Source organism: Triticum dicoccoides, chromosome 7A, assembly GCF_002162155.2.
Source record: "Triticum dicoccoides isolate Atlit2015 ecotype Zavitan chromosome 7A, WEW_v2.0, whole genome shotgun sequence".
Taxonomy (NCBI): Eukaryota; Viridiplantae; Streptophyta; class Magnoliopsida; order Poales; family Poaceae; genus Triticum; species Triticum dicoccoides.
In genome coordinates this window covers 4,300,408-4,317,310 of record NC_041392.1, presented here as the reverse complement: position 1 = coordinate 4,317,310, position 16,903 = coordinate 4,300,408, and the positions used below count along the sequence as shown (strand labels likewise).

At 41.7% G+C, this 16,903-nt stretch overlaps 1 protein-coding gene and 1 pseudogene across 1 annotated transcript; one reads left to right on the top strand and one right to left on the bottom strand.

Annotated features, from left to right (window-relative positions):
• Positions 1–237: 237 nt before the first annotated feature.
• Positions 238–5,404, bottom strand: LOC119331181 (annotated as a pseudogene).
• An 8,945-nt stretch (positions 5,405–14,349) lies between these two features.
• Positions 14,350–15,471, top strand: LOC119328399 (protein yippee-like At4g27745). The gene is made up of 2 exons (XM_037601387.1): positions 14,350–14,442; positions 15,244–15,471. Exons 1-2 carry the CDS (start codon positions 14,350–14,352, stop codon positions 15,469–15,471), a joined length of 321 nt encoding a protein of 106 aa, XP_037457284.1.
• Positions 15,472–16,903: the final 1,432 nt, after the last annotated feature.

Genomic DNA, 16,903 nt, shown 5'->3' with positions numbered 1-16,903 from the left:
GCATAACGGTCCTCTTTTCTTTTCTTTTCTTCAGCATAGCGTCAGACGTCTCCAATCCACCAAACTGGAGCTGGTGATCTGATCTCCCAGGTGCATTACTGTAGCTGCAGACCATATGTGCAATACGTCAATTAAAATGGAAAAGGTGTTCATCATCTTCTGTTGACAGACACCAATATAGTATGGTAGAAACTAAGAAGTGCACCTACCTTAGCACAGCAGCAAGACAGCAGGTAATCATCCCAAAAAGGGCTCATCAATCTTGACCTTTAGCTTGCTTGTTGCTAGCAATCTGCATTGTTTTGAGAGCTTGTTGCTGCAGTCTTCGATCACCAGCTGTTCCAGCGAGGGTGGGAGGCCCTCCTTGGGCAGCCGTGAGAGTCCCTTACAACAGTCGATCTTCAGTTTCTTGAGGGAAGGAAGGCTGTGCAGCCCCGCAGGAAGATCTTCCAGATCATCACAACATACTATAACAAGTTTCTCCAGCGAAGGTGGGAGGCCCTCCTTGGGTAGCTCTGAGATGCGTGGACACCATCCGATCTTTATCCTCTTGAGGGAAGGAAGGCTGTGCAGCCTCACCGGAAGATGTACAAGGTCATCACAGTTGAGAAAATGGAGATCCTGCAGGGACCTATGGAGCAGAAGTGCCTTCTCTTGCTCATCTGTTAATCTTGCTTCTTTCAAATCATATAGCTCTAGTCGTTGGAGGCTGGTGAGGCCCTTGCAGAATGGCGTGGTAAGGCGAGACAAAATATCGATAGTAAGACTTTCCAGTCTAGGGAAAATGATCCCATCATAACTCTCTCCAAACCCTGTCAGGGATCCGACTACTTCGAAATGCCGGAGGTTCATGAGGGATTGCAAGCCCTCTGGTGGGACGAGTGAAGTACAGTGTACAATGTCAAGATCTTCTAGCAGTGTCAAGGGTTTCAGCTGTAGAAGCTCCAAACTTGAGTTCGAATATAGTGCCAAAGCCCTGAGAGTCCTGAGCGATTCCATGCCATGTAATGCAGTGAGTGATTTGCATTCTCTAATTGTCAAGTCTTCCAACGATGTACAGGAGTGCAGCATTAGAGAATTCAAAGCTGAGCTATAAAATAATTGTATCTTTTTGAGGCACGTGCGGTTATTCAGAAAGCACAGCTGAATGGTTTCTTGAGGATACTCATATATTAAAATTTGTTCAAGTGATTGCGGTAGGAGCAGTCTTCCGTGCACCAAAGACGAGAGCATCTTGGGGCATCCCCCGAGTATTTGTAGTTCCTCGAGGGAGGTAAATCTGGCGACGTCAAATATTAGATGAGGGCATCTTTCAATATTTATAGTTTTGAGAGAAGTGGTGAGATTCGACGGGATGCACCACAAACCGTCTGGATCTGAGCTTGCTGACAAACCATTTTGATATCCTGATGATGAAGCCTCCGAGGCTGGGTTGAGATTCGACTGGCCGTTTTCTTCCTCTTCAATCCGTAACTGTGTCAACTTTGGACATCCATTTAACATCAATTTCTTCACTGCCGGCGCATGTCGAAGCATCAGAGATAGCCACTTCCCTGTTATTCCACATGAAAAAATACTGAGACTTTCAAGACATGGTAGGGCTATATAATCTGCAGCTATCATGTCTTCATGGGTGTGCGCTGACACAACATCTGAAGAAAAGAGTTTTGTGCAGTGCCCTATTGTCAAACTCTCTAAAGATACGAGCTGATGAAAACTTATTAGTGAAATAGACGTCAGATTCCAGCATGAATTTATTTCCAAGCATTTGAGGTCCCTCAGATTATGGAATGCCAAGATTTTTTCATCCAGTCTCATCTCACCAAATGACTCACCCAAAAGACTGTTTGGCCTAATTTCGAATGTTTCCATGTAAAATTTGTCCATCGTCAGAGATGTTGAAACTCTGCTGATTAAAAGTTCAGAAAATGTGGCTGAAGGCCGAAGAGGGATCACTACTTCCAAGTGAGGACAATCGCAAACAATGAACTTCCTAAGATTGGGCAACCATGAACCCTTCTTCATTTTGAAGCTATGGTGTTTCTCAAGCAAATCAAACATCTTGAGTGCGTGGCAATTTCGGATATCCAATACCCTTAAACTAGAGTTCATATCTCCCAGAGAAGTGCAGACACAACTCTCCAACTCTGACATTTCAACTAAAACTAGCTCCTCCAATGACGGAAACGATACTTCTCTTACTTTCTGCATATTTCTCAAAAATAATCTTGTAAGAGGCGGAAGCCTTTTCAATGATGGAACTATCCAGCATTCTCCACAGTTCTCTAGATGAATTGTTTGTAAAGAGGTAAGCTGACCATCTAACACTCGATTGAAAAACTTGCTCGAAACCTGAGGCGAGGATTCCAACTCAACATGACTGTCCTGAAGTTTCAAATACTGGAGATGTCCATGATTTACCCTACTACACAAGAAGGAATGAAAATCAGCAGATGTTGCAGACAAATGCAGCACTCGCAAATGATGTTCCTTTTGGAATACTTCTTGGAAGGCTTTGAAGAAGAAAGAGTCATATTGCCCAATTAACACCAATGACCTCAATTTTGTCACTGATGTAAACGAACTTCTCAATTTTTCTTCAAACATCTTGGCACAAGGTATGTTGCTCATCTGATCATCCATGGAATATACTGAATCAGTCAGTATTGACAGATGGTGTACGGTTGGCAATATTTCATTGCAATATATACCATCTATTGTTGCACACTCCCTTCTTGAAACAACCCTTGCAAACTCATGCATGAGACCACTAATGGAATAGGAAGTTTGTCTGACCGAAGAGATGACTTGCTCAAAGAAACCCAGGTTCACCAAGTCAGTTAGATAGTACCATCCCGTATCCTTTAAACTCGCACTTGAATCGTCTAGCTTCACAAATCCGTGTGAAATCCACATACAGACTAACTCCTCGGCGGGAAACTGATAACCATATGGGAATATAGAACAATATGAGAAGCACTGCTGTAAAGGGAAGGGCAGCTCGTCATAGCAAAGCTTCAAAGATGACATAATGCCACTACTGAGGTGCAGGGATTTCCAATCTTCATTCTTCAGACCGTTAGTCCAATGTTCAACGGTGAGATGCTCTCTTAATAGTGCTCCTGCAGTTTGTGCCGCTAATGGGTTTCCTTTTAACTTTTGTGCTATTTTTTGTCCTATGCCACTTAGACTTTCTTGCTCTTCGTAGTTCTCATCACCAAATGCATGTGCTTTAAACAATAACCAGAAATCATCTTTTTCCAACGCACCTAACTTAATTGGTTCAGCCGTTCCTCTCCTTTTCGCAACAGATGGTTTTCTAGTTGTCATTAGTATCAAATTGTTGTTTGCATTGTCAGACTTAAAAGGAGCCAACAGCTGGTCCCATTGGCAGTCATTTTTGTCATCCCAAACATCATCTAAAATAAGTAGAATCCTCTTTGACTTGATATTACCCTTCAAGATCTCCTGAAGCTTGGCAAGGTTGCAAAGCCCTCCATGTGTTTCCTGTGACACAAAATCTAACATCTCCCTTGTGAGCCTCACTTCATCAAAGTTGTTAGACACCCAAATCCATATCTTGTGGTCAAATTGATTTTCCACTGCTGGCTCATTGTATACAAGTTGAGCGAGAGCTGTCTTCCCAATTCCTCCGATGCCTAGAATAGGCAGAACAGTGACACCACCAGCTGATTTGTGTTCGCTTATCAACTTGATAATAAATTTCTTCTCTGCAGATCTCCCGTACATTTTCCTTTGATGAAGACTCGATGTTCTTCGGCATGTATCATAGGTTGTACTCCATCGGTGATTTGAAGTTGCAACAGAATCTAGCACGGGTATATTTATAACTCCTCTCACATCCCCTTGGATGCCTTGCAACTGATTAATTAATTCTCGTAACCTGCTCGAAAATCCGTCCTTGTTCAAGAGGTTTGTGTTATCCGTGGTGACTTGTGTTGACTCATGACCGATTCTCATCCTTTTTCTGCTGGATGAATTACAAACTGAAACCGGCATAGCATCTCCAGTAGCATTGCTTATGCTACAAGAAGAACGAAAGGGTTGTTAAGCAGATCATGTAAATGAATTAACAGAACAAGAAGGGATATAGATGGATGCAGAAATGCATAGATTTCTGGCTTTATTAAGTAATTATATTGTTTCCTAAAAGACAAAATTTAGAGATTGATATAATTTGGATGAAAAGTTGGTGGTTGGGCCAAAAAAATATATTTGGATGATCCATTGAATGATAGATAAGTACGCAAAGTAGGGATTGTGATGCGGGAATTCCACTTTGCATCTAAGAAAAGTACAACTCCAAAATAAAGTGTGCCAGGGCGAAGATGTAAAAAGGCATGGATTGTTCATGTAGAGTAGTTCATAAGGAAATGCACGTTGTTCTTGGGTCCGTAAAACGTACCTTGCGGAAGAGTCTTGTGGTTGGTGACTTGGTAGGGCTCGGGTTATTTCCATACAGCTAGCACTTTTGACATGCCTTGACAAAACTCCTGTCCCGTATTTGGTCTTACATTGTACTATCGCGTGACAGTATTTACATTCTGCGTGCACAGGGTTATCATTACCATCTCTTGTCACGACGAAATGGTCCCACGCCTTGGACCGTAGCCTCTTGCCATGGCTGCTACTTGTTGGCTCGATCGAAGCGGGCTTGCCTAAAAAGTAAGACAAGTATTACTGTTAGCATGGTCCCGTATGACCATCGTCCAAACCTTCAACTTTTAGATGAACAGGAAGAACATCAACTAAAATTTTACATTTAGGGAACAAACCATGCCAAAAGTTGCAGGTTCAGTGCCAAGAACAAGACTCCCAGGCTTCACAAGCCCGGGCAGGGTTTATTTTTTCTCCTTTTTTCACATGGGAAAGAAACTAAACAGAAGATGAAAGATTTCAGCAAGGCGCGCGCTAAATCGCGCGTACAAGCTGACTGAAAACATCAACGAATTAAACTAGATTCCGTAGCGGCATGTGCATCTGCTATTTATATTATACACTCACCACCTGAAGAAGGAAGCTCGGATATATATAGATCACAACTGCAGTAGTACAGTAGTATTTTGCAATGCAAAATCACAACTAGCTAGCGAGAAGTGAGTCTGTGGTACGTACCTTGTTGGAGCCTGTAGTGGTCGAGGTCGTTGACTAGGTTTCGGGCGTCATAGAGCACCTCCTTGAGATGAACAAGAGATCCAGCCAGTGCCTCGTTCCCGAGCGCCCTGCCCTTCACAGCAGAGACCACCATGTGGACTCCCTTGATTTCAGACTTGAGCCCGTCGATCTCCTCTGCGAGCCCGGCTTCGCTAACCCAGGGATCATGCTTGTCGATCAGGGGGCTTGCGAGGATGGCCTGCGCTAGCCACCCGATCCCTTCCTCCATCCGGCGGGCGCTGGAGGCGGAGGTTCGTGAGGTGAGCGGCCGGCCGTGGAGTGGAGTGGACGGAGGAAGCAATGCAGAATGCGGCAGCGATCGATTGGGGGAGACAGACTACATAACCGGGTAGGCCGCGATGGGTTGGGTTGTCGTCAGTTGAGAGGCCCATACGGCGGGAAGGGTCCATTCGTCAGCTCCTACTTTCTCGAAGCTGACATGGTCTTGTTTGTGCCTACGTGGATTGAGCAGTGTTACATCCACGTAATGGTTTGCATAAGATTACGAACTGATCTGACATGAAGCTATTTGATTGAATTAAAGAAGAGGATTAAATGGAAGTTTACGTAGCAGCTACGTAGAGCCTTTCGTAGGTTTAGGATTTTCGACGTGGATTTTGCTTTACTCATGGCCTCCCACCCTGAACAATTCAGTGCACCAGCTCTCGCCATTGGGCAACTCTTTTTTGATGCCAGAGTAGCCCTTGACCACCAGCAGGTGGTACACGCTGCTCGCGCCAGCCCTTGACCACACGCCCGACGTTACGCAGGAGCTTGTGTCCTTGTCAAGGACGGATACACCGGCGAACGTCGACATGACAAACCTGCTGCGACCACACCGAAAATCTTTCAACCCATTCACCATTCAGCATTCCTAAGTTTCAGAGTTGGGAGTTTTTGGATCGAGGAGCTCGGGAGCAAACCGGAGGCCTCACGGAGTCGCCACCGCAAGTAGACGACGCTTCACGGAAACAGAGTTTTGTTTCCGGCAAGCTCCGACGCCGCTCCTGCCCGGAAACAAAGCTTTGCGGCGAACCTGCTCACCGCCCGCTGCCCCACCCCGCGACGCAGGTGGTCGGTGGGAGATGCCGTCGCTCCACTCGCTGCGCCGCCATCGGTCCGGTGCGGAAACAGAGAGTTTGCACCGCGGCTGCTCGGCACGTGCCGCCTGGGCCTGCCTGGTGCTAGGGTTCAATTTTAACCTAGTACACGTTATTGGACTATATACTGGGCGTTATTGGGCGCACAACACTGTTTTGGGCAGCGCCTGAATTTTAAATCAAGCTGAATTTTTTGAGTTAAAAAACAAGAGATTCAAAAATAAATTTCTGTGAAGGAAAACCAAAATTATGAATTTGTGTTAAAGAATTAAAAAAAATAAAACCATGGGGTATAATTTTTGACAAGTTTTTAGAATTTTTGTGAACCTAGAAGTTCATATTGAGGTGTGGGGTATAATTTTTTTAATACATTTAAACATTTTTGCATGTGAAACATTTTTTAGATGCACGTTGAACATTTTTTAAAGATACACGATGTACTTTTTTTAAATACAAGTTGAACAGGTTGTTAAATACACGTTGAACAGTTTTCAACACATGACGAACATTTTTTTTGAAACATCATAAACAGAACTTGTAAAATGTATGAACATTTTTAAATGTTACAATTTTCCGAACAGTGCAAAACATTTTTTTAACTTGCACAAACAATTTTTTTTACACTACATGATCGTTTTTTAAAATGTACACACATTTTTACACTTGAGGTAGGCGGTGGCTACGCCTTGCCGCCATCGAGACAAAGTCACGCCTCTCTTCCTGCCGTGCGCCAAGGAAGCCATCCTGAGTGGCTTTTTTTTTATTCACTAGATGTTAACACACGCTTTGCCGCGCCCTTCTTTGGTTTTGGAATTAATTTTTTTCTTTTTCTCTCAAGGGTTATTATGGGAATGAACATTCGTGCATAGCACAAAGGCAGTCGAGCAAATGTGGACCCCATTGGATGTTATTGGGTTGGCCATGTTGTCCAGTCCTTCCAGTTTGTGGAAGGTTTCAATCAATTTTAAAAAAAATCCTCCACTTTTTTCATGTTCAGTTTTATATTTGTTTTTTTGTTTTTCTAATTAGCAAATATATTCAGAATTAATATTATTTTTAAAAGTTCAGTAATAATAACTTAAATTATTGAACCTTTTTTCAAATTAATAAATGTTTTCTTCAAAATTGTCAACATGTTTTAACAATCTGTGATGGTTTTTCATATCCGTGAACATTTTTAGTCCGCAAACATTGTTCAAAACTTGGGACCATTTCTGAAAAAGCATGAAAAAGTATAAAACTTGTGAACATTTCATAGAATCCATGAATACTTTTCTGATATTCGTGAAAAAGTTTTAAATTAAGTACATTGTTTAAATTCGTGAATATTTTTAAAATCTGTTAATATTTGTGGAAAGTTCACAAAAAAAAAAATTTATGAGTGTTTTTATTTTTTTTGAAAATTATTTTAGTAGAATGCCGTTTCCAATACTTTCATATTCCTTGGCTTAGTAATTGTAACGATTGTGTTTTATGATGAGATTTTTTTTCAATACCACTTATGAATAGATTTTGCCAACAAAAACCTATGAAGAGATTCTGTTAAGGATACGGCATGGCATGGGTCATGATGGCTGTGCTTCTCCAACTCCTCCGCCCTGTTCCTTGACCTTCTGTTTCTCTTTGGACACTGCATTTGCAGATGCTAACTTTCTTCATTCTGTTCAGCCCAAAATTTAGTGAATTGTCGGGTGAATTAATTAATTAGTCATCCTTTCTGGTTGCTCTTTAGTCTTTACTGCGTGTGATATATAGTTTCTGCAATACTCACATTATGATTAAGATCTTCTATGGACTTGGCCCAAACCTGATACGATGTCAATCAGCGAGTAGCGTCTCTTGCCCAGCTGTTGTATTTCAGCCAGTCATATAATGGGAGGGTATTTCCATGGTCACTAAATCTTGTGCTCTCCTTGGTAACTGCAATCAACACGGATCCATGCTTGACCTACGTTGCGCGGATACTTCAGAAAGCGCGCGTATCCAGCCGGATACTGCCCCGATACGACCCGATACGTATCCCATAAGTATCACTCGATTTTTTGATTTTAAAAAAGAAAATATTGTTTGATACTTCTAGGATAATTCTGCGATACTTTTTGAATACCTGAAACACCTCGTTCAATGTTAAATCTCCTCAATAGTAAAGGCGCACCTTTTGAAGATACCCAACATGGGCGTCAGTTCATGCCAAAACAATATTTTTGTTCAATTGAAAGGCGAGCAAGAGAGAGTCGATGCACTGATTGGAACAATAAATCTGGGAAAATCCCACTGTCAGTTAATGAAAGTGGACCAAGTGCAAGAAAACAAAGGGAATAATCGTATTGAGGCATGCTTTGACATAGAAGCTCTATTTTGTTGTCAATATTTTTAATAATTAATATATGTAGTATATATATATAAACGTATCGCCGTATCTATGTTTTCAGAAAATTGGCGTATCGGGTGTATCCCCATATCGCATATCCGATACATATCCAAGTATCCGTATAACGTAGTGCTTGACAGTAATTAACTGAATCCTTGCAGGCTTAGTATAGCTGCTATACTCTTCTTTCTGTAAACTGAATGGCAACATATCTCAGGCTTAGGCATGGCCTCTGGACCGCTGGACGGTCACTCACAAAGATGTGAGAAGCGTGAAAGAAAGCACTCGCGTTTCCTTACCACAAGAAAGGGAAAATGGCTTTGGTTGCAACTTCTCTGAAGAATTGGCATTCTGTTATACGAGAAGAGTAATTAGGCATCCATTGTGTGTCCTTACAAGTCAAAATATTACCTACATTCTGCAACAAGTTAGCCCACTGCATGACATAAAATGGCATGGTTGATATCTTGCTTGTTTGCAAGCCAGTAAAAGTTGTTGACTGAATGTGTGCCTGTCCAGTGTACAGTTAGTGACGAAATTAGGTCAGACATTAAGATAGAAAATGGTTGGAATGCTCGGCGATCAACCCACCGTTGCCCCCCTTTCTGCCGCAGCGCGGCGCCGAGCAGCTAACCAAGATATCCACCCCGTGGCGCAGCTGCTCCCTCTCTGGCGTCGGTATGTGCTAAATTTGCAGTTATTCGTTATAATGAACAGAGAAGTTCAGAACTGGTTTTCAAGTAATACTTCAGAGATGGCATTGCAAATCCAACCTAAAAGGACACAATTTTATTCTTCAGAGATGAAGCTGCAGCAGCCCACTAAGTTTCCTTGAAACTTTGCTCACTTGTCTGAAAACAAGTGCTCCAATTAACTAGTACTACTTCTTTTTTATCGTGACAACTTTCTACTACTTAAAATACAAGAAAACTCAATCATCCACGACACATGAGACCACACATGACTGACTAGGGGGAGCTCGCAATCCCAGCACCGCCGCACAGGCCGAGTAGAGCAGCATGTTGCCGGTGGGAGGGCTCCGTTTTTAGATATTTCTTTCGAGTTTTGTTAGAATTTGTGTCCTACTTAGCAATGCGAGACGGCGGCGACTCCCTGAAGATAGAATAAAGGTCTCCCCGCCTAGCCCCTGTTCCGGTGATGCGTCTAGCATCGTCGGTGGGCGTGTGGAGGTGTGTCTCCGGCGATCTGTCTTTGGTGGATTTGCTCGGATCTGTTCGTCGTTCGTCCGTGTTCCTATGTCTTCAGGTTGGATCCTTCGGATCTACACTCTTCATCGGCGGCGGTTGCTGTTCTGATGCGTTGGTTCTATGGGGCCTTAGCACGACGACTTCCTGACTGTCTACTACGACAAGGTTTGCCCGGCTCCGGTGATGGAGAGGCGATGACAGCGTCGCCCTTTCGGCTTGCTTCAGTGCTTGTAGTTGTCGCTAGGTGGTTTATGGATCTGGATTTAAATTTTATTATTTCTAGTGTTCATTGTACTACCATGATTGAGGATGAATAGATTGGAACTTTTTCTCGCAAAAAAGAAGAGCGACATGTTGCCTTGCAGTCGTGACAAAAAATTATTCTATTTCTTTCTTTGTTGTTGCAAAAAACGGCCCAGATCCTAAGAATAATATATATTACACCGAGTCTACACCATTTGTCACCACCAGAACGAGCCATTAACATGTTGTTCCCGCTCCCCTGCCAGAGCCGGCTTTACTTTGTTGTTAACTGTCGACAACTTTTCATGCACGTGCCTCTAAGGACCGACACCCTAGGGTCGCAATAGTCATCATTAAATTCTTGAGCCAATTTGAAATGGCTGGCACCAGATGATTCTATTTCGGTACACAATGCAAACCAAATATTTGAGTAAACCAATGCTTGAACCCTAAAATTTAGTAGTCCCTCCGATCATCTTAATAGTCACTGATTTAGTACAATTTAACGACAATTAAGGTGGATTTGAGGGAGTAAAATAATACTCCCTCTATTTTTAAATATTAGTTTTTCTAGAGATTTTAACAAGTGACTATATACGGAGCAAAATGAGTGAATTTACACTCTACAATATGTTTATATACATCTGTATGTGGTAACCATTTGAAATCTCCAAAAAGACAAATATTTAGGAACGGAGTAATTATGAGCAATTCTAACTATTGGAGGACACTTGTACACATCTCCTGTACTATTATTTGTATTTATCTACATATATATTCATATACTATATTGAACCTTTATTGGGACTTCTTTTGTGGATATGTATGCTCTAGAGTGTTCTATCAGGATATTCAAAAATAATAATCTGGACATGAAAACATATAAACACACAACAAATGATCTAATTCACCACAATAATCTATGAAGTAATGTGCATTTTGTCTTTATTAATTTTCTACCTAAGAGAGATTCATGAACGAAAACTTTTATTGGCAATGTCTCAAATGAAATCTTACAAAGAAAGTAACATAACATTTGTGGCAAAACATGATTTTACTTTAAGATGAATAACTAATATCCATTGACATATTTATGTGCTTTATATTTCTAAGAATTATAGAAATATTATACTAGTTAAAACATTATTATGATTAATAGAGTCATAATAAGTAAAAAAGTTGAATATAAATAAGTAAGCACTACTATCTTCATCCATAAATGTAGGGTGTATAGTTTTTTGTAAAAAAAATTCAGATTATAAGGTGTATTCATCTTAACACTTTTACCCTTATACAACGTACAATCAAAACATATTGTATGTCACAGCCCCATCTTGTGTGTGTTGTGCATACGTTGTAGGTTAATTAGGAAATAGAAAATTAAACGTATAAGTGCATATCCGGGCGACCCTTACCTTTAGAGGAAAGAAATCTTGTTCGGTCCTTTTATTCATTCGCTCGTGTGAACCGATCTGGCCGCCTCTCTTTGTTTATTCACATGGAGAATCAGCACGACACGACCGTTTTCCCGCGCCATTGCTCGGTTAACCATTGAACGTACACACTGAGCAAGTCTTAATCGGCCAGCGCCTTCTCGTCAAGTCCCAATCGACCAATGTTTCCTCATCCAAGTGCCACACTCAGACCCCTTACTCCACCTGCTGGGCAAGTCTTCCTCCCCGACGCCGATCGGTACTCTCTGTCAGGTCTTCATCTATGACAACACCATAACACAATAAGCTAGGGATTGCAGAACGGATGCCAGAATGAATGAACCAAATTGGACATATATTGATCGGGTACGACCCACTCGTAGTAGTAGTTCAACTCGGCCGCATCCTTCTCGACTCATTGCCAAGGTCATCCCAGTTGATCCACTCGGAGAGGCGACTAGCCATTGGAGATGGCAACCAGAAGAGAGAGATGACGAGTGGGGGATAGAGATGGCGAGTGGGGGATAGGGATGGCGATTGTGATGAGATGGCGAGGTGGGGAAAGGATGATATATAGCCCCGTCTTCTCCAATTTGAAAATTAAATTTTCGCTCAATGGCGCCATTGCCATTCCCTCATGTGAAAATTTTCCGTGAGCAGAATCTTGAGAAATTTTGAATTTGGCCGAGGCTTTTACATTTATGCCGCGCGGGAGAGAGTAAAAAGCTACGCGCTCCATGTCGCTCGTGGGAAAATGTGTGGGGACGAGGGATAGGTTGCGATCAGAGGAGAGTAATCAGAGAGGATATTGTGGGATTTGTTAGGCTAAATAAGGAAGTAAACTGCCCGGGATAAAGAGGATCCTAATTTCACTATTTTTCTCTTAGTCTCACATGTTTGCACCAGGAGCTTTTACGTGCAAAACCAACAAAATTTTCCCTCCCAACCCATGTGTTAATATTAGTGCAAAAAACTATACGCCTAATATCAAAGAACAGAGGGAGTATTATTTTGAACTTCCAAAAATGGACACTAAAAGTATGATCTTATATCTATGCTAAGTAGAATGCTTAGACACATGTGAAAGGTCATACATAAGGAAAATGTTTACAAGACGATTGTTGATTTTTTTTAGATCATGTGTAGGTGTATGATACATCTCCGTTGTATCTATAAATTTTTTATTGTTCCATGTTAATATTATACAACTTTCACATACTTTTGACAACATTTTATATCATTTTTTAGGACTAACATATTAATCCAGTGCCCACTGCCAGTTTCTGTTTTTGCATGTTTTTTGTTTCGGAGAATAACCATATCAAACGAAGTCCAAATGCTAAACTTTTACGGAGAATTATTTTGGAATATATGTGATTTTTTGGCGGTGGAATCAACGCAAAAGGAGGCCCATAGCCCCCACAAGACACCAAGGCACAGCCTAGCCATGCGCGTGGTGGTGGGTGGTGGCCACCTCGTAAGGTGGTTCCTGCTCTACTTCGGGCGCAAGGAAGCTTATATCCGGAAAAAAGATCCGTGTTAAAATTCCAGCGCAAATCGGAGTTACGGATCTCCAGGAATATAAGAAATGATTTTTGGCCAGAAATCAGGAACGCGAAACAGAAGAGAACAGAGGGAGAGATCCAATCTCGGAGGGGCTCCCGCCCCTCTGCCGCCATGGCAACCATGGACCAGAGGGGGAACTCTCCTCCCATCTAGGGGGGAGGCCATGGAAGAAGAAGAAGGAGGGGGGCTCTCTCCCCCTCTCTCTCTCGGTGGCGCCGGAACGCCGCCAGAGCAATCATCGTGTGACAACGATCTACTCCAACAACTCCGTCATCTTCACCAACATCTTCATTACCTTCCCCCATCTATCTACAGCGATCCACTCTACCGCAACTCGCTGTATCCTCTACTTGAACATGATGCTTTATGCTCCATATTATTATCCAATGATATGTTCACATCCTATGATGCTTGAGTAGATTTTTGTTTTCCTATTGGTAATTCGTGAATTGTTGTGATTGGTTTAATTTGCTTGTGGCTATGTTGCTGTACTTTGGTGCCCATCATATGAGCGCGCGTGTGGATCAATTGTATGTTGATAGTGAAGGAAATATGCCCTAGAGACAATAATAAAGTTGTTATTTATATTTTCTTATATCATGATAAATGTTTATTATTCATGCTAGAATTGTATTAACCGGAAACTTAGTACATGTGTGAATACATAGACAAACTGAGTGTCACTAGTATGTCTCTACTTGACTAGCTCGTTAATCAAAGATGGTTAAGTTTCCTAGCCATGGACAAAGAGTTGTCATTTGATAAACGGTATCACATTATTAGAGAATGATGTGATTGACTTGACCCATCCGTTAGCTTAGCACTATGATCATTTAGTTTATTGTTATTGCTGTCTCCATAACTTATACATGTTCCTATGACTATGAGATTATGCAACTCCCGAAAGTACGAGAGGTGCTCGGATGGAAGTACGAGAGAGCCTACGAGGAATCCCAAAAGTACAAGGAAGGCAAGTTCATATTTGAAAAGGACAAGATCGTGCAGAAGAATAGGTAAGAAATGGAATAGAGATTCAACCAACCATGTATGTTTTCTTCTTTTTAAAACTACCAGTCTGTCGGTGTTATTTCCATGACATTTGTAATTTGGAATGGTTATTAGTCATTGTTTGGTCATTCCGGTTTATGTATTCTACTACTCTGGAGCACCACATAGTAGTACTTGAAAACTATCATTGTGTGGTTGTTAGGTTCCTAATTCAATTGGTGAATCGGATTGGTTGCAGCAGAGAGATGGCAGAACTGGTTGGGCCGCGGGTGTACAGTTGCCGCCATTGCCGGAACCACGTCTGCCTCCATGATGATACTATCTCCAAGGCCTTCCAGGTGAACAACTTCACCCAGGGAAGGATAATTTATTTGCTTTTCCTTGGTCATTACTGACTTCTGGCCTTTGGGCCTGTGTTAGGGATCAAGAGTGGACAGGCAGAGCTTAATCAATAAATAGGAACTGATGGACCAGTAATATATGTAGGGCTGGTTGGGGATTCCGAGCTAAAATCAGTAATAGTATCCACTAGCAATTTTAAATAGGTCCGTTCATCAACTGCGGTGGAGAGGTCCAACAATCTGAGAACAAACGTCTATGTAGCTGACTTTAGCTAACCCTAAAAAAAGCTGACTTTAGCTAGCATTTGTGTTTCTACATTTAAATAGCGGAGTTTCCTTCAGTTAACCAGAGAGAAATACTGTGATCTATCTGTACCAGCAGTTAGTCATCTGAGGCTGTCACATGAACTCCATTCAGATGCTGAGACCGCGATATGCTATGACCTGTCCATCTCAATTTTGATTGTGTTTGAAGGATAAATACATACTACTGATACTGTCTCTCCTTTGCTCTTTTGGCTGCTGTTGTAGTATCAACTAGGCACTTTAAATAGGTTCATTCATCAACTGCAGTGGAGAGGTCCAAGTCCAACAATACAATCTGAGAATGAAGTTTAGCCCTTGTGTTTCTATATTTACATAGCGGAGTTTCACTCAACCAACCACAGATGTGTGATATCTATCCATATCAGCTCCAGATGTCACGACCTCGATACGCTATGATCCGTCTATCTCAATTTTGCTTATGTTTGGAGGATATAAATACTAGTACCTTTGTTCTTTCGGCTGATGTCGTAGGGGAGGAATGGCCGCGCGTTTCTCTCCTACCACGTCATGAACGTCACCACAGGGGCCAAGGAGGACAGGCAGCTCATGACGGGGCTCCACATGGTCGCCGACATCCATTGCCGTGATTGCCGCGAGGTGCTCGGGTGGAAGTATGAGAGAGCCTACGAGGAGTCCCAGAAGTACAAGGAAGGCAGGTTCATATTTGAACAGGCCAAGATCATGCAGGAAAATTGGTAGGCAAGTAAACGAAAGATTCAAGAAACAATGTGCCAGCCAGAATGCTCCTATGACTTTGTACATAGCTGTCTGTTGGTCTTGTTTCCGTGCCATTTGTAATTTGTTGTGTGTAGAGACTAAATTATGTTCTCATTGATCATAAATAAATGGATGGTTTTAACAATGTGTCGTTGTATTTCCCCAATTTTATGGTGCTTCAGCATCAAATTAAGTAATGTGTCAAGGGTCGGTCGGTACCTTGTTCAGACTAATTGCATTTTCTCATTGACCAACAAACAGATGGCTCATGAAAATAAGCAACACAACACAAACACACTCATCCAAATACCCGAGTGGCTTTAACCTTTTTTTCATGGCAATAGTCGTTCTGTGTGAATGGTATGAAGCGGTTTCTAGAGTAAATTTGCTTAGCTTTGAATTTTTGTTCCAGGACTTTGACCCCTTTGGTAATTAAGTGTAGCTCCAGTCAGCTGAAGAAATTGAAATATAATAAATATGTGAGCATGCAAAATATAGCAAATAACAATCCTCATGATGATGGTATGTCAAATAGCTACTCAAGTCCTCACACCTAGCAACAGAAAGAGTTTGCACACGTAGAAGGAAAACAAGCTTTAAAGACAAGCTTTTTTCATGGCAACAGAAAGAGTTTGCACACGAAGATAGAGAAGTTCTCTAGTAAAGATAGGCAGCTAGTAGATGGTAGGTGGGATTTCTCCAGAAAATGTATTATGGTTTAGCCCTAGAAATCTTAATTCAGCCAACTCTCCAATCCACAATGGCAACCTTCCGGAAAAACTATTATGTTATAGATATAGAAACTTCAATTGTCTCAATCTTTTTAGAAATGATGGGAAATTGCCAGAGAATCTGTTGTTACTCAACATGAGAAAGCCAATGTCCATTGATAACCCAGAAGTATAGGGGATCGCAACAGCTTTCGAGGGTAGAGTATTCAACCCAAATTTATTGATTCGACACAAGGGGAGCCAAAGAATATTCTCAAGTATTAGCAGCTGAGTTGTCAATTCAACCACACCTGGAAACTTAGTATCTGCAGCGAAGTGTTTAGTAGCAAAGTAATATGATAGTAGTGGTAACGGTAACAAAAGTAACGGAAGCAAAAGTAATATTTTTGGTGTTTTGTAGTGATTGTAACAGTAACAACGGGAAAGTAAATAACCATAAACCAGTATATGGAAAGCTCGTAGGTATCGGATCAGTGATGGATAATTATGCTGGATGCGGTTCATCATGTAACAGTCATAACATAGGGTGACACAGAACTAACTCCAATTCATCAATGTAATGTAGGCATGTATTCCGTATATAGTCATACGTGCTTATGGAAAAGAACTTGCATGGCATCTTTTGTCCTACCCTCCCGTGGCAACGGGGTCCTAATGGAAACTAAGGGATATTAAGGCCTCCT